Source organism: Aulonocara sp. 'chitande type north' Nkhata Bay, linkage group LG1, assembly GCF_057382095.1.
Source record: "Aulonocara sp. 'chitande type north' Nkhata Bay isolate Kocher_YH1m ecotype deep benthic linkage group LG1, A_spYH_male_GT1.1, whole genome shotgun sequence".
NCBI classification, from domain to species: domain Eukaryota; kingdom Metazoa; phylum Chordata; class Actinopteri; order Cichliformes; family Cichlidae; genus Aulonocara; species Aulonocara sp. 'chitande type north' Nkhata Bay.
The window spans coordinates 23,950,858-23,969,023 of record NC_141344.1 but is presented as its reverse complement, the minus strand read 5'-3'; the positions used below and the strand labels follow the sequence as shown (position 1 = coordinate 23,969,023).

At 42.1% G+C, this 18,166-nt stretch overlaps 1 protein-coding gene across 1 annotated transcript; it reads right to left on the bottom strand.

The window, feature by feature from the left end:
• Window positions 1-5,957: 5,957 nt before the first annotated feature.
• Window positions 5,958-10,647, bottom strand: LOC147339121 (uncharacterized). The gene is made up of 2 exons (XM_086289430.1): window positions 10,450-10,647; window positions 5,958-8,187 (listed from the first exon to the last, which is right to left on the bottom strand). The coding sequence occupies exon 2, from the start codon at window positions 8,177-8,179 to the stop codon at window positions 6,521-6,523; it is 1,659 nt and encodes a 552-aa protein (XP_086145556.1). The 5' UTR covers window positions 8,180-8,187; window positions 10,450-10,647; the 3' UTR covers window positions 5,958-6,520.
• Between the last annotated feature and the right edge of the window lie 7,519 nt (window positions 10,648-18,166).

The window sequence follows — 18,166 nt, the reverse complement described above, 5'->3', positions numbered from 1 at the left end:
CTTACAGTTGTTGTTGTTGTTGTTGTTGTTTTCATAAGAACACATATTTATCTTTTTATTTGTATTTTCATGACTTACGTCAAAGTTATGACTTTGTTATTTAAAAGCAAGTTGATATTGAGATTTGTTTTACAGCACAAAACTTAAAACATAATTAAGATCACCTCATGCTGAAGTGCTTCTTCTACAGCAGCTGAATTCAAACTGAGTTATAAATGCAGATCTTAAAATTTGTGTTATCACCTAAATATAGAGATCCATACTGCCATGATAGCAACACACGATGCTACCGATGCTGGCTGCACAGTCATGATGCAAATCTCCCTTTCCAGCACATCTCAAAGCTGATCTGTTGAACTGAGATCTGGTGACTGTGGAGGCCATTTGAGTACAGTGAGCTCATTGTCATGTTGAAGAAACCAGTCTGAGATTCAGTTCAATTCAATTTTATTTATATAGCTCTAAATCAAAGTAACAGTCAGCTCAGGGCTCTTGGTGACATGATCTGAGCTTTGTGGCAAGGTGTCACAAAGCTCAGATCTTCTTCACCATCTTCTGATATCTGGTATCTTCTGTTGCAAGGCACTGTCGTAATAAAGATTCTTACATGGTCTGCAAAAACACTTGGGTGGGTGTGGTGTTTAAATGCTAAATGGATATGTGCTTATACAGTACCTTTCTACTTTTGCACTCAGAACTTCCTTCTACAAGTCTCATTCACTCACACACACATTCATGAAGCACTTTTATCTTCTATCTATGCTTAAGGGCTTTTATCTAACATTCACACTCCAATGGTTGCATCAGGTGCAACTCGTGGTTCAGTATTTTGCCAAAGAATACCTCAACATGCGGACTGGATTATCCGAGGATCAATCCACCAACCTTCAACTGGTGGACAACCCACTTTACCACCGGAACGAGTGATACCACCCAAATTTTAATTTTGGTGCTGTCCAGCAAGCACGGCAGCCCTGAGTAGTTGCTGATTCAACAGCCTGAGCAGTAAAAACTTCAGCAGAGGTTGAGCCAAAATGAAAATTGAGATGGCATTGATGCTGATGCCTGCTTTATTTTGTGATGTCATAGCCTAAATAGGTTTCTGTTTTTGTGCTGGTTTTAGTTCTTGTCAAACTATGCGTGGTACTAGAGCAGCTTTTCCACATGGGGCTCTAAATCTTCCGGTTGTTATTGTCTCAAAGGTCTGGAATGTTTGTTAAAAGGAAATAAATTTAGATACAGCTGAAAAACCACATGCCCTTATATGTTTATGTAGCTAGGGTTTACATAAATCTTTATGGTCAGTTTTACTCCTCAAACATGCACACACACTCACAGGCAGAAATGGGCAGCTGTAAAGTGCTCATTCAGCGCAGCAGCTGCATCAGCAGAGTAGAATAGAAAGCAGCGTTTTTGTCTGTGTGCATGGTTGAGAGAGAGGAAGAGAAAGTGTGCATGTGTGAGGAGTTAGGGGTGATGGGATCTCTGAGCAGACAGAGGGGAATCACTGGTGCTCTCAGTGCCCATTAGACTAACCTCATGGATCAATATTGATCCTTACTACCACCAAGCTCTGTCTAATAGGCTTCTGGCCGCCCTGATACAATGACAGCATTAGGGCACATGTCCAGATGGATGGATTTGGGGGTAGGAGGATGAACCAGAGACAGAACAAGAGAGAGAGAGTGTGTGATGAGAAGGCTAAAAGGATTTGCAGGTCCAGAGGAGAAAGGAGAGGAGACAGTAATGCCGATTATTTGCACAAGACATACAGTGAGAGTAAAAGAGAGAACAAGAGAGCAGCAGAAAAATGGACATACTGTATCATAGCTCGCTTATGTCAGCAGAGTCTGAAGCAAGCTGCATTTTCAGTTAGTGCATGTTTTCCTGACTGACTGTTTTTAGAGAACATAAAGGGAAAGTGAGGAAGTCTCTGTACAGCCATAATTGTAAAAGCAGTAGACAACAGTATTTGTGTGCATTTGTGTGTGTGTGTGTGTGTGTGTGTGTGTGTGTGTGTGTGTGTGTGTGTGTGTGTGTGTGTGTGTGTGAGTCCTTAAATATCTACTCTGTGAAGTGCTGGACTTGACAGATCTAAAAAATCTACGCACAAGGCAGCAACATGTTGTCAAACGTCAAACGTCATCAAGGAGGACATTTCAGAACCCGTGAAAGATGTGAACAAGCGATCAAAAGACAAAACTCTAGTAGTGTATTTCTCTGTGGATGGTCCTCAAACAAACATGCTTTTCTGTGTGTGTGTGTGTGTGTGTGTGTGTGTGTGTGTGTGTGTGTGTGTGTGTGTGTGTGTGTGTGTGTGTGTGTGTGTGGGATGAGAGATAGTGAAAAGGGAAGAGTGAACTGTTTGTCTTGTGTATGTTTTCCCGTCTGTACTTCTGCTCTGATGCCCTGGTGTTTGAATAATAAATAGTGATCAGCTGTCGCTGTAATTTGGCCACCTGACTCATGTTATCTCTGAGCCAGCTGAGTGAATGGAATGAGGAAAAGAATATCTCTCAGACACAAAGTATTTCAGAAGTCTGAGTTGTCTTCCGTCACACTCTCACATCCTCTTTCTGGTAATTAAAAGACAGATTGTGTCTCAGAAGCACACAGAACAGTGGAGTCATTAAATATATCTGCCCTCTAGATAGGAACAGGAGTGGAAACTGTTAAATATTGCCTCAGGCAAATTTGTCGTGAGTGACAGTCTGTGAAGAGTCAGACATGTTTGTATGCAAAGTAAAGGCTCTGAAATATATTAATCACAGCCATATATTACCAGGGTTTGAGGTGATATAAGCTACATAGATTTATAGGTTAACATACATTTAGATAGATACTTATATCTGGCATTATATTTCCTCAACTATACTTATGTATAGTTTTGTATTATTTCACAGGATTCATTCTGTTTTACTACATTTGAGAGATACTGTACCACACTGTAGCTTTGGTTACACACAAACAAATGAGAAGATCACACATTGCCATGTACTGTTTAAACCAGTGCGTAAGTGCTTAGCCTTCAGTAAAATACTTTTGTGATTATAAGTATTTTGGCACTTTGATATTGCTACTTTTACTGAAGTAAAGCAAGCCAATACTTCTTGACTGTCCAATTATTGACACCAGAGTTGGAAAATCCTACAGATCTGAAAACGTTTTAAGAGGCTTCCAAAAAAGACATGATGAAAATTAATTTAACATTAATTATCTAAATATCTAAAATTTTAATGCAGTATGACTGCATGCTTATCCAGTCATAATGTAAAGGACTTCAATCAAGTTAAGCCAAAATGATCACGATGGCACTCATTTGTACTTGACTCTGTCACAAATGTATTAATACTTTACATTGAGGACATCCAGGCTGGAATGAGCTCATCATTCATCATTAGTTCATGGAACCAGCTTTAAAAAAAACTCAGCAGTAATGGCAGTAATGGCCTATAATACCAAATGTTGCTACCACGATGAACTAAACATAACTTCCTTGTGGTTTCATGTTTGCGGCCTTTCAGATAAAGTGGTGACTTGGTTCTTGCTTCTTGTCTCTGAAGCTTAGCGTATAGCATGGATATCAACGAGGGTTAAACAGTCAAAATCAACACGTCTTTTCATGTATTTATTCTTTTTGCCATTTTTGGATCATGGGGGGAAAGAGTATAGTTTTCAAGGTCTTTTACATCTTTGAGTTTTTTATGATATAATAATAATGCCATCTTCATTTATTTCAGTCTTCTTCTAATGAACTCCTGCTGATAACACTAAGTAGCCAAGTTTTAAACAAAAATCTGGACGCCGCTTTATCTGAAGGGTCACAGCCACAATAAAGTCATGAGGAAGTTATGCTAATTGTTGTATAGTTAATGCTGGCCTTCCTCCATCAATTTGATGTAACAACAAAACATCCATTAAAATAAAGTATATGGGTGCATGCAACAACACTTAAACCTGGTAGTTTGGTGCTTCATGGAAATCCTTATAATATAGCCTTTGGACTAGGCCTTTTTAGTTAGTTTGTTTCCTTCTTCCTTTTGCATCTCAGCTGGGGATAGATAAAGCCTGGAGGCTAGTCTTCACACCAGGAAAAAAGAAGCTGAGACACAGTCCGAGCTTTGTGCAGGACCTTGCGTATAGAGACCATAGTGTTTGGGTAACTAGGCAGTGCAGCTGGCCTTTCACGGCTATGCAACTTTAAGTCAGTGTTTAAATCAACATGCAAAGGACAAGTACCCTGTTCTTCAACACAAACACACACACGAGAAAAGGAAAGTGAACTGCAGGGAAATGTGGAAGTGATGAGGCTTTGGGATAATGTTTCAAACATGAAATCTGGTAAATCCTTAGTCATACTAATTAATATGCAGTAATAGAAGTCTAAATTTTGCTGTTACCATTCTCTTTGTCAGCCTCCCCCAAACCTTTATCCATGGAGGTTAGCAGGGGTCAGTCATGGTCCTGCCAAACTGTCTTTTTAGGAAATACATCATGAGTTGTACTAATTACTTTAAAAGTCATAAATATTATAAATGGTATTTTGACCTGATTTTTCCACAAGGAAGACAAAAAACCTGCCAGCAAATTCCAATTTATACCCCCAAACCCACTCCACAGCATTCCTATCATAAATTTGCTGCCTTGGAGTATACTGGATTTGTTTTCTAACAGTCTAGAGACATCTGGGATGGACACTTGAAGGAGCTGCTTTTATGGGAAGCTTCTGTTATCAGATCTCTTCTCATGCTCTGACCCACAGTCCATTAGTTATTCCAAGGTTGGATCACTATACTCCACTAATGCTCCCCTCCGCATGCACAGAACACATACTCGCCCTCCTCCTCACTTTACATGCATGTACTGACAGATGCACAGAAACGCTAATTTCATTTTGCTGCCTCATGTTAATGTATGTGCGTTAACACCTGCACGGCAACAACTGTCTGGTGTGACAGTGTGAGCAGCAGGAGAGGGCAGCTTTCTACAAGAAGGCCTCCGATAAGTGTCAAAGCACGTTTATCCCTGCCCTGAATTTATTGTTTTGGTCATTTTAATATGTGAACTACAAACTGAAAAAGCAGAGAATGCCATTTTTTTCCCTTCATGATAGCAATGGCTTTCATCCCACAACACTCTTCCCCTTCCCCCTCTTCCCTTTCTCTGCCTCCTGCAAGTATCCCTGCCCATCCCCCCTTCTTTAGTTCCCCTTTTGCCGGTATGGATCTGTGAAATGTTAGCCGGGTGTGCTGGTATGGCCTCAGCAAAAGCCATGGTGACATCAGAGAGATAGAGGCAACAGTTAACTCAGAAGATAGACCGTGTGCGGTGATATCATTTTATTTGCTCAGTTGTGACGTGCCGGTTGCATACAATAACTGAAAATATTCCACCAGCTAGTGACCTAAAGGACATTGCCCTGTGTGGACATAAATAATCGACTGAGCTCTAACCCACTGACCTGTAGAGGCGGAGCCTAAATAAACGGACCCTTTTGATGTTGTGTAAATATTGATGCTCTGCCACTCTTGCAAATGCAGCAAAACTACAATTCAAGTATAGATTTTTATAGAGCTGGTTGGGTCAGTGCCTTGCTCAACCCTAAAAGAAATTTAGAAATCAGCTGCAAATTACAACATTTCCACCAGGCCAGAGTGAATGTTTTTTAAAAAAAATGCATGAAATTATGTAATGGATGTCTAGAACATTTCCATTTGAGGCAAATGATTCATAAAAAGTCTTTGAATTGAATTCGAAGTAGATTTTGTGACACACAAACCAAATGGGCTCGTATCCACAAGCGTAATATTTGTTATCTAACTCTCTTTTTTTTAAAGTAAAAGAAAGAAGAATGACGGATGATCTGAGTCACAGCTTAAAGTACTATTAATATTAGTAACCCAAGGCCTCAGATGCGTTTGATGCTGAGAGAACGTTTGAAAGAAAAAGAAGATCACTGTAGACTAAAACAGTCTCTTTTTATTCTCTATTCTGAACAATTGGTTTTAATTAAACAATCCTTACAGGTACCATTACTATAAAAGGCCAAAACACATCACGTCTTTGCATATAGTAATAGAAAGGATATTTGAGTTTCTAAAATCAAATAATATACTAATAATGACAGATTTTCCATTAAGCCACTTTGTAATATTCATCGGCCTCACACACACAGACACATTCCTTTATTTTACTGAACAATGTCGTTTTTGCTGTCCAGTATTTTTTTTTTTTTGCCAAGCTGTCCAGCTTCACTGCCTTTCAGTACTCGAATTCCAAACTTCAGTCTCTTCACGGCACTTCCATCTCACTATAAATATCTCCCTGTGTCCCTCTATCCTCAAGTGGTTGGGCTTCGTTTTTGGTTACTCAAGAGAAAGCATCCTTTTTGCCTGAGTTGCCACTAAAGAGATTGCAGTGATTACAGCATTTCAGAAAGCATAGCTGTGTTTGTGATACCTCGACGGCTTTCTTGCACCACGGGGGGGATTATACTTGATTTGAATGATGCTTCCTGCTTTTAAGCTTCTTGAGTGACCTCAGTGCTCAGGCCATCCACCATGTCTGAGACTGCATCAGGAAATTCTGGACCATCCCCACTCAGGTTCAAGTCCTTTTTCAGTTCAAGGTCACTCGGCTCCTTGATAGGGATCTCCTCTGGCATTTCACCCCCATTAACACATTCCTCTGCCTGTGTGGCCATGGCAGTGTCAGGATCTCTACACTCCCCATTCACAGATGGAATTGCATCCTCGGTAACAGAGGGGCTCTTTAAATCTCCATTTTCCAACTTCTTTTCCACCTCCGGCTCTGCTTGAGGCACTGCTTCCACGGAGGGCTCAGCTGCCTTTTCAGATTCGACAGCAGCTTCGCACGCAGAGGCGATGACAACCTCAGATACAAGTTCTGCTTCCTTGAGCTCATCTGGCACCTCAGTGCTGGGAGCTTCTGGTGTAAAAGATTCCTCTTTTGCAGCTTGATCAGTGAGGGTATCCTCTGCAGTAGCCTCCGTGACATCAGAAGAGTCTCCTCCCACAGTCGCCACTTCACTCACGTCAGAAGTGGCTACAGCCGGCTCAGCTTCAGTTTCTTCCACTTGATCCTCTGTTGCAGCTTTCAAAGCCTCAGCCTCTTGCTCAGGTCCTGGCTGTGATGTTTGTTCCAGCTCTGCCTCTGGGGCTTGTTCTGTTTCAGGCTCAGGTTCTGTTGTCTCCACAATCTCTGGCTCTGGTTCCTGTTTTAGTTCTGGCTCCAGTACTTGCTCAGGCTCTTCTTCTTTCTCTGGCTCCGCCTCTGGCTCTGCTGCTTGCTCTGGCTCTTGCTTGGGCTCTTCCTCTGGTTCTGTGGCTGACTCCAGCACTGGTTCAGCTGCTGGCTCAGCCACCAGTTCAGGCTCAGGGACAGCTGCAGAGACCACGGTCTCCTCCACAGTAGCTTCAGGCTCAGTCTCTGGGATGGGCTCTGGCTCTTTGGTGGCCTCTGACACAGATTCAGCGACTGCAACAGGTTCTTCTTCATGGACCTCTTCAGACTTGGGTTCAGCTTCGACTGGCACAGATTCTTCTGATGTTGGGGCAGAAGGTTTCTCTGCTACAGCAGCCACTGCAAGGTCTTCTGGAGCTTGCTCTTGTACTGCTGCACTTTGTTCCAATACTACAGTTGCTTCTTCTTTTTCTGGAGCTGGCCCCTTTGATTCTGCACTTGGTTCTTCTTTCACTGGAGCTACTTCCTCCACTGCCACAACTGGTTCTTCTACAACTGGAGCTGCTTTATCCGCTCCCGCAGCTGGTTCTTTTGCTACTGTAGCGGCTTCATCTGCTGCCACGACTGGTTCCTCTACAACTGGAGCTACATCCTCTGGCGCTGCTGCTGCAACTGGTTCCTTAACAGTGGATGCTACTGGTTCTTCCACAGCTGGGGAATCTGATTGTGCTGCTGGTTCCTTCTCAGATGTTTCAGGTGCTTCGGACTCTTGAGGTACCGCTGCCTCTGCTGTCACAGCCTTTTCGTCTTCTACGTTGCCTGCCTCTGCTGTTGTCTCTTCTCCTGTAGGCGGGGCTCCACCTTCCCCTTTAGCAGAGTTGTCTGCACTTGCAACTGTTGCAGGGGATTCATCCTTCTTGTCTTTTGGATCGCTCACATCATATCCTTTTCTTTTTTTGCTCAGCTTGCCTCCCATGATGTTTCCTAGAGGAAAAAATAAGAAATTGATTGGTTTTTGGCCTTTTTATTTAGTCGTAAATGTTAAGTTCATGTTCAGGGGGAGTCTAATATATGTTCATGTTCCCAGTACCCCAGATGTGACCCCATCCCTGGGTTGTGGATCAAAAGTCCTTGCACACACAAGGAAACCATACAAACTAAAACATTCCACTAAATGGATGAAAATAATCTAGTATGTCTAGACTAAATACACGGAAAGCAGAAATGCCATAGTTTTGAAGCTTTTCTTAGATCTAATAGAAGCATATAATGTTCTATAATGTTCTAAATTTAATGAAATTACATTTAAATGACTAGAGGGAATATAAGGAGAACTAAATGAAGAAGCGCTTTCATTTCAGTAAAGAAGTGTCTTATGTTAAAGTAAACCAGAAGTTCAATTAGGAAATGATGTCTGCCATTTGCAATTTGTCTGGAAAACCAATGTCAGCGCATGGGAACCTCAGTGAGATCAGGCAACCAAGCAGACCCACTACCCTTTAAGGAATGCGTGGTGAGGATCAGCGCCAAGTGAACCCACAAGTCTGAGTTGAACATCTATGATGTAGATGCACAACTATTTCTCCCTCAGTAGCGTCATAAGTTTCCCAGCATGCAGGCAGCGATCACCCAGAGTTTGTAGTTATATCCATTCATCTAAACTAGCTGAAAAATGTGGATTTTCAGCACAAACCACAACTGTCATTCTGCCAGTACAGAAAATATGTTACAGACACGTACTTCCGTGTGATCATGCTTTGACTGTGGAGGAAGTGAAGTGTAATGATTGCCACATAAGTTCCTTAAAGCAAAACTGGGAGCTCAGTTTCATCCCTGCAATTGGTTTTCAGCGAACCTTGCAGACTTTCTGAATACAGGCCTAAATTATTCATAAGAGTGGAGTACTTAAACACCCTGATTCCCACTAAAGATACAGACAGATTTTTTTTTACATGGAACATTTTCATTTAATAAGGCAGAAATACTGTTCAGCGTTCTTGTTTGTTTGTTTGATTGATTGATTTTTTTTTTTCCTGCAAAACTGCCACATGCTGGAGTTTTCATCTGCAGTGAAGCATGTTGGCACAGGTACGAACAACCATAGTGGAACTGTCCATAGTGCTGCAGGAGGGCATTAATGACAGGATGCGACACATACCGGAGAGCCAACCCAATATAGCAATTTGGATTCTATAAACCTTCCAATTAAAACAATAAAAAATAAAAAGTGCATTTATTTTTTTTTAAATTCTATTCCACTCGCTTCTATCTTACTTGTATTATGTGCCTGATCGTGTTCGTGAGGATATTTATTTATTTATTTATTTTTAATTCGCCCATTCATGTTCCCAGTGTCACGGGGCCTCCCAGTCAGACAAAGCAAAATTTTATAATGTGGGAAGACTTCATATTTCAGACCACTGAAATAATCCAATGTAACAGTTTATTACTGTGTAAAGCCGATTTTCCAGTTGGTCAAAAAGTAGATAAAATTCTTCACGCTAAAACACCGGGAAGATAAAGGAGGCGTGCATGTAACCGGCAGCATGTGCCGGCCGGTAACAAAGGACTGTGATTCCTCGCTAGGCGTTACATCCCGATAAAAGTAACGGTTTGGACAAAGTTGACAGGGGAAAAAAAGACGACCCCAGGCTCGGGACCTACTTTAGTGCGGACTTCAATTAGTCGCTATAACCAGGTGGATTTAACGTTATGCTGGAAGATTTGAAGGATAAAAGCTATAGAGGGGTATCCATCCCCCCTTTTCAAAGCCACCCACCCACCGCTTCCCTCAGCTGCTCTGCCCTTCTTCTTTTTTTGTGTGTCCAGCTGCTTTGAAAATGCCTCTCGCGCACATAAGCGTGCAAAAAAATACGAAATTCTCTACAACAATGTGTTGACTGCGTCCACACTAACAACTTTGTTCTGCGGTTTCGTTATAATGGCAGAAGGATTTCAAGCGCCTGGCCTACTTTTTAAAAAGCGCTTCTTGCCTGGAAGACGCTGATTCAACAACTGAGAACAAAAAAAGTCTTCCCTTTATTAAACACATTTTCAGCTGCAGTCTATAAAAATAAAGAAAAAAGCAGCACAGCGGGAATGATAAAAGCAGATAAACTAGATTCATCACAGGTAGGAAGACCTTTCTTTCTTTCTTTTTTACAACATCGCACTGCTCGAAATTCAATATAAAACATTTTAAAAAATGAAATCATTTTTTAAAAAAATCATTGTGACGACACTTACCTGTATTTCTAGTGCGTAACCAGCTCGGCTTCTTTTGCAATCTGTGGCTGGATGTGGTAATGGAGGTAAGGCTTTTTGGAGTGACAGCTGCAGATTCCGCCCCTGCTCTCCGAGGTGCAGCCTGGGGTCCGTGTGTTGTAGACTATCCGACGAGTGCCCCTCACACAATTTTCTAGACATCTGTCGATATCACAATCCAGCCAACCCCACTACCGCTCTGTCTGCAATCTACACCCTCCCAGTCTTTAACCCCTCCTCCCTCGCACACCCACTCTGGCGAATTTGTTGTAGAAAGCCATCTGGGAAGTTAAGAATGATTATTAACGGACCATCGCTTATTACACTTTAAGAAACTGCATCTGTGTGTGAGTGTGCGTGTGTCCTCTGCTTTTCCTCAGCCAAAAAAGTAATTCTAAAAAATCAAGTTAGTGCCCACCTCCCCTCACAGAAGTATGGGTGTAATATAAATTATGCATGAGAAAGCTTTGTGTCAGTAAAACCACTTAAGCGCAACACACACACACACACTCACACACACTTCATGGAAAAGGACTCTTTCATGTTTTTCCCCGCCTTTTTGTCAGCAAGAATCCTCCCTGCTCTTCTTTTGCCAGTTTGTCAGCAAATTATACTGCACATCACAGAAATAAGCACAACTTTTAGGGCTACACGGTCAGGAATCTATAAAACTCTGTGTTTTTGAGTTGCGCTGCAATGTTGATACATGATTATTCACGTATGTCACTGTGGGCTAAATCCATCCACCAATCCATCCATCCATAAAGTGGGGACATAGAGAGTACGAGAAGTCCACTCCACACTTTGTAATATACACTGAAGCACTGAGTCTGTTAGCTATCTTTCTTCTAAGTGTTAATGGGACAAGCCTGGTGTGACTGACTTTAACAAATTCATCAAATGACCCGTTCAGATAAACATGTTGTCAGCCACTGACACGCTGGTATGCTGACGCAGGTGTCAGGTGAAACTGGGGCTTAAGAATGAAGTTTAATTTTTCTAAAACAACATCAATCAAAAGCTGTGGACTGAATCACTATTAGCAGTTTTAAAAAGTACTGTATCTAATTAAACTGCTTAAGCATGCTTGGCCAAACAGTCTCATCTTTTGGTGCTGTAGGAATTACATGTAGAAAAACTTGATTTGTTCTTTTTATGACAAACACGTTTATCTTTACTTTTTCTTTCCCTGAAACTGAAAGAAAGGGATTACCACTCATATGCGAAATGCGGCTGCCATGTTGATTGTATCATCCAAAAGTCCCCAAACTGCTATTTAATCACAAATCATCTGAAAAGCAGCCAGGCGGGTTAGTAGGTCCTGTTTAGGCTATACCGAGGCTGAATTTCCCTTCATTTAAACTAATTCATGCACGTGGCATCAACCCATGTATCAATGGGCTTTTTCTATTGCCACAACATCCAAAAATCCGTCAGCATTTATTCAGTGATGCATGTGATGTATCCCAGATATGTTTTTCTGCCCTTTTACTCTTATTTTAATCCTTTAATTCAATACAGAAACGGCTTTCTAAATAAATAGATTTACGTAGATTTTCAAAGGACAGACCACATTATTGAGGAGACAGCGCCCTCTCCTGGCATAAAAGCTGATAGCACAAGGCAGCATCTCTGCAGCCACAGACACATTGTTGCGCATGAAAATAATATTTAATGCAGATATTTATAAAGCTATTTGCTCATTTATGAGATTTTAATAGAATTTATAACAAATTCAATAGACGTTCAACAGATTTATAAAATTAAATTAAACATATGCGACTGTCAGAAATATACCTAGCAAATCTATCTTCTGTACTCAATCTTCTCAGACATTTGAGTATTTTACAAGTTGTTCAAAGAGATGACAGAACAATTTGTAAAATATATCCTGCCACTGATCCCGGGAGGAGACACAAATCTCTTTGGGGTTTGGTCAGGAAGGGCATCAGCTGTAAAAAGAAAAAGAAAATCTGGCAAATAAAACACGCAGAGCTATCTGTGGTGACCCCTTATGAATACAGGAGCAGTTGAAAATAGCTTCTGTCCCATACTTGTTCCAAATAGGACGAAGTTGTGCTTTCAAGCTTTACAAAAATAAAATCAATCTTGTTTGTTTTTCCTCCTGGCAGCAAAGCTAAACAGTGACAAAGGGGCAGCAAAGGCTGACTTTCACATGATGCAAAAGCTCTGGAATGCACTCCCTGGAGAATAACCACCATCCCAGCCAACCACTCTACTCCACATAGCCAGGACTCAAAGACATATGGGAAAATCCCCCAGACTTTCTGTGTTAATGTCCAGAGCTCATCTGTCTGCAACTCCTGCTTCAGCTGAGCTAGACTGAAAAAATGAAAGAAACACAGAGAAATAAAGAAACAGGTGTTTGGAAGCTACAACATGATACGGGTCAATAGCTCTCCACTCAAGAGTGCAAAAAGCCACAGTTCAGTAAGAGAGGGAAAACTCTGGACATGTTTTCATTATATTAGATTTTCATTCCTATGCATAAATTAACAGTCAATACTCTGACCTGTAAAACAAACAAAAACATATTTGTTCATTTCAGAATAGTCAGGTGTCCTTGTATGTTGAGCACTTCAACTCTCAAAACCTGAAACTCTCCAAACATACCTGAGAGAAAGTTCACCTTGTAATGAGAGCTATCGAGCAGAGGGTGTGGCACACAGACATAATGACACCCTATAGTGTCTCGCCAATAAGGAACTAGATTCTTTTACCAAAGTGAGGTGACACCTGTGCTGCACATGTTCACACTGTGCTTTTTTTTTTCAAAGGTGTGTTGTTGTGCTTTGCCAAGTGAAAATGTCATCAGTGTTGTTGTTACTGGTTAAACGTTGTCCCAGGTAATTTTCTTCCTGTAAGTAAAGGGTATAGTTTGAGTGATACAGTAACACAAATGTCACAGTATGCGGCGGCACACTATAGGAATTTGTAAAGAGGACCCAAAATGCAGGCACAAAAGGAACGTGGAACCAAAACTTGGGTATTAACAAAAAGCAAGCCGTTTAATGAGGCTGGTAAAAAGGGTACAAACAAAGGGCAAGGCAAACTGAAGCAAAACTAACATTAACCTAAAGTGGGTGAAGTAAACAAACAACATGAAAAACATGAAACATAACGAGACAAAGGAAGCAAAGGAAGCAAAGCTGACTACACTGACATAGGACAGAGACTATCAAAATAAAACAGGAAACAGAATGGAAAGCACACATGACAATACAATTTCACAACATCAATCAATCAATCAATCTTTATTTATAAAGCACTTTTCATACAGAAAAAATGTAGCACAAAGTGCTTTACATAGTTAAAAGCAGCCCACCCCACCCTCCAACTCACTCCCCACACTCTCAATACACATATATCCCCCCACCCCCAACCACACACACATACACACACGCGCACACTTAAAGAGTAAAAATTGGGCTGGGCTCGCATGAGCCAAGTGAGGAAACATTATAACAGAGAGCCGTCTGCACCGGGAGCCGGTCACAGACCGCAGCCTCCGGGCTGGGCACACAGCAGGAGGGAGGCAAAGGAGCCCCCCAACCAGGCTGAGAGGACCCCAGAGACCCAGCAGCCACGGTCAATAACAGCCCCGGTGCAGAGAGCGCCATCCGAGGAAACACTGGAGATATGACGCAATACGATGTATACAGGGTAAAATGATAAAATAAATAAGAACAGGATACAATATAAATATAAATAGAGTAAGAAGATTAAAAAATGAATAAGAATAAAATCAAGAAATATTAGGTAAATCCTAAATTAATAATAGAATAACAGGATAGAATAAATAAGCATAAAAAATAAATAAACGCTAAGTAAAAGCTAAATTAAAAAGGTGGGTCTTGAGCCTGTTCTTAAAAACATGTACGTTCTCTGCGGCCCTGAGCTCCTCCGGCAGGCTGTTCCACAGACGAGGACCATACCACTGAAAAGCTGCCTCTCCGTGAGTATGTGTCCTGACTTTAGGGACAATCAAAAGGCCAGTACCAGAGGACCTCAGGGTCCGCGAGGGTTCGTATGGTAAAAGCAGATCTGAGAGATAAGAAGGCCCAAGACCATTAAGACATTTAAAAACCAATAAAAGAACTTTAAAATCGATCCTGAAACACATGGGGAGCCAGTGCAGCGATTCTAAAACCGGTGTAATGTGGGCCCGCCCTCTGGTCTTCGTCAGCACACGAGCTGCCGAGTTTTGCAAGAGTTGTAAAGTTGAAATATTCTTCTTAGGAAGACCAGAGAGCAGGGCATTACAGTAATCAATGCGACTGGTAATAAAAGCATGCATCAGCATCTCCGTGTTGGCCCGAGAGAGAATAGGGCGGACTCTGGCTATATTTTTTAGATGATAAAATCCAATTTTAGTTACATGTTTAACATGTGGGATAAAACCAAGCTCAGAGTCAAAAATAACACCCAGGTTTTTCACTTGTAGCGAAGGACATAGTGAAAATGCCTCTAATTTAGACAAGAGTTTCTCTCTCTGAGCCTCAGGACCGACAATTAAAACTTCAGTTTTGTCCTGGTTAAGCTGTAAAAAGTTTTCTGCCATCCAAGATCTTATATCCAAGATACAGTTAAAAAGGGCATCCATTGGTCTGGTGTCATCAGGAGACACGGAGATGTACAGCTGCGTGTCATCAGCGTAACTGTGGAAGTTCACTCCATGCCTCCTGATGACACTGCCGAGAGGCAACATATACAAATTAAAAAGTACAGGGCCTAGAACCGACCCTTGAGGCACGCCACATGTCATTTTATGGATCTTAGAGGAGCATGTATCCATACTCACCATAAAAGATCTGTCAGAGAGATAGGAAGTGAACCAGTTGTGTACAGCACCAGAGAGGCCTACCATGTGTTTCAGTCTGTTTAAAATAATAGCGTGGTCTACTGTATCAAAGGCTGCGCTTAGATCCAGTAGCACCAGGACTGAGAGCTTTTGGGCGTCCCAGTTACATCTAAGATCATTTAAAACCTTTAGGAGAGCAGTCTCTGTGCTGTGGTTCACCCTAAATCCAGACTGGAATATCTCCAGGATCTGTCTATCATTGAGAAAATCAGTAATCTGAGTAAAAACAAGTTTTTCTAAGACTTTACTTAAAAATGGTAAGTTGGATACAGGTCTGTAGTTATTAAAATCATTACAATCCAAATTGCTCTTCTTCAGAAGGGGCCTCACCACCGCCGTTTTAAAGGCAGCAGGGAAGACACCCAACTGAAGAGAGCAATTCATCATGTATAAAAGCTCAGCCTCAAAAAATCCATAAAGTGTTTTAAAGAGTGAAGAAGGAATTGGATCTAAAAGACATGTGGTGGGTCTCACTGTGGAGAAAACCTTCTGAAAGTTCTCAGCATTAACCAGGACAAAGCTGTCCAGTGTCTCCTCAGGTACAATCGAGCCCTCAGATGTGTTTACAATCATATCGCGATTAGATAAAATATCAGATCTGATGGCGCTGATCTTTCCCCTGAAGTGGTCTGCAAACTGCTCACAGAGCGAGTCTGTGGGGGTTCTTTTGGAGCTTTTAAAATCAGGGTTAAATAAATGATCTATGGTGGAAAAGAGGACCTTGGGATTATTTTTGTTAATACTGATTATTTTGGCGAAGTATGAATTTCTTGACTTCCTTAATGTATTATTGTACATTTTAAGTTGCTCGGAAAATATTTGATGGTTGATATTATTTTTATTTTTCCTCCATCTCCTTTCTGCTGCCCTGCAATTTCTTTTGAGTTTTTTGACTTCTTCGTTTCTCCAGGGTGATGTATGTTTTACGTTAATCTTTTTGGTGGTGAGTGGAGCAACGGAGTCAAGGCTTTTCTTCAGTTTGCTGTTAAAATAACTAAAAATCAAATCGCAGGGTGCAGGTAAAATTACAGGGGGGCATTTGACTAAAACCCTGGTAAAATTTGCAGCCACTTCAGAGGTTAGATAGCGCCTCCTCACAGTTCGCACCGAGGTCTTCCGCTGAATAAAACCGGTGATGTTAAAAAACACACAGTAGTGGTCAGAGACAGCCAAGTCAACAACAGAGGACACGCTGGTGGACAGCCCATGGGTGATGACCAGGTCCAGAGTGTGTCCTCTGTTGTGAGTCGGCTGCGTGACGTGCTGGATAAAATCCAAACAGTGAAGAATGTTTAAGAATTCTTTTGATGCAGGGTCAGAAGGATTATCTATGTGCAGGTTAAAATCACCGGTTAAAATGATCATATTATATTTTGAATGTATGTTTGTTAAAAATTCTGAGAATTCCTTGATAAAAGCAGCGCTGTCTTTAGGTGGTCTATAAATTGTGACAGATAAAACTGGAGGGCTGCTGAAAACAATAGCATGGAATTCAAAAGTGGTAAAATGATCAAATAAAATTTGTTTGGTGGTGAGTGTGTTGTTGGCTAAAGATGCAGTCCCACCACCTCTCTTACCACTTCTAATAGAAAAAGAGAAATTAAAATTTGGTGGGGAGGCCTCAGTGAGAACAACTGGTGCATCCGAGCCCAGCCATGTTTCAGTTAAAAATAAACAGTCAAGTTTATTATCTAAAATTAAATCATTGATAATAAAAGACTTGTTCGATAGAGAGCGTACATTTAAAAGTGCCATACTGATTGAGACTGGTGGATTTTTGACAATAGAGTTGGATGGATGTTGATATTTTTGAAGAGGCCGGAGGTTATTAATGTTTTTGGAGTTACTGGATTTATGATAATTCTGTTGCTCTCTGTTTGTGATTATGACGGGTATTGTGTTGACTGTGGGAGAGAAAGGTCCTAGTCCAGAGTTTTGTGTATTACTGTTAAAAGTGGAACAAATATAGGAGCTGGGACCACGGGAACATCAGTCAGTGGCAGACAGTGGCGATGTGCGGGAGTGCTGTACGCCAAATGCCAAATTGGCGGACAGCAAACGGCGTCCCCAGGCGTTGAGGTGGAGCCCGTCTGCCCCAAAAAGATGCCTCCTCTCCCAGAAGGCATCAAAGTTGTTAATAAAACCCACGCCGTGGGAGATACAGGCAGAGGAAAGCCAGGTGTTAAGACTGAGCAGCCGGCTGAAACGGCCTATCCCTCTGCCACAGGTGGGGGTGGGCCCAGAGATAAAAGCACTCACCTGCAACTGACCAAGGAGGCTGAAGAGTTCGAGGAAGTCCAACTTCAGCAGCTCAGATTGCTGTTTGGGGATGTCATTGGTGCCGATGTGGATGATGAGCCGGTTAACGTGTGGGTGGGATGCCAGAATGTTGGGAATTCTGTCCACTATGTCAACAACAGTGGCTCCCGGGAACGACAGCGTGAGCGCCCCCCTCATCCGCACGTTCCTGATGATGGAATCCCCGAGGACCAGCGTGGAGAGAGGAGGTGCCACCGAGGGCTGTTGGCCATCTGAGACGCCCGCGCCGCGACACCGGGGGTGTTCAGATGGAGATGCGCCAGCCGGACTGCGTGAGTGACTCCCAGGTAGCCGCGCCGTGGGTCCTCTTCTCCGAGGAGCCGGGGTAAAGCACAGCTCTCCGCGGTGAGTTTGCACCACAGCGTCGGGTTGCCCGCCGCGGCTCCGGGGGCGTAGTGGTGGAGATGGCGCAGACCTCAGCGACACAGCGGGATGGCGAGGGCTAGCCGTCAGAGGAGGAAAGTCCACAGGATCCAGGACATTGAATTGACATTGAAC

Bases quoted from the DNA above. Each gene is read 5' to 3' on its own strand.
- LOC147339121 (XM_086289430.1), bottom strand. From the start codon at position 8,179: ATGGGAGGCAAGCTGAGCAAAAAAAGAAAAGGATATGATGTGAGCGAT.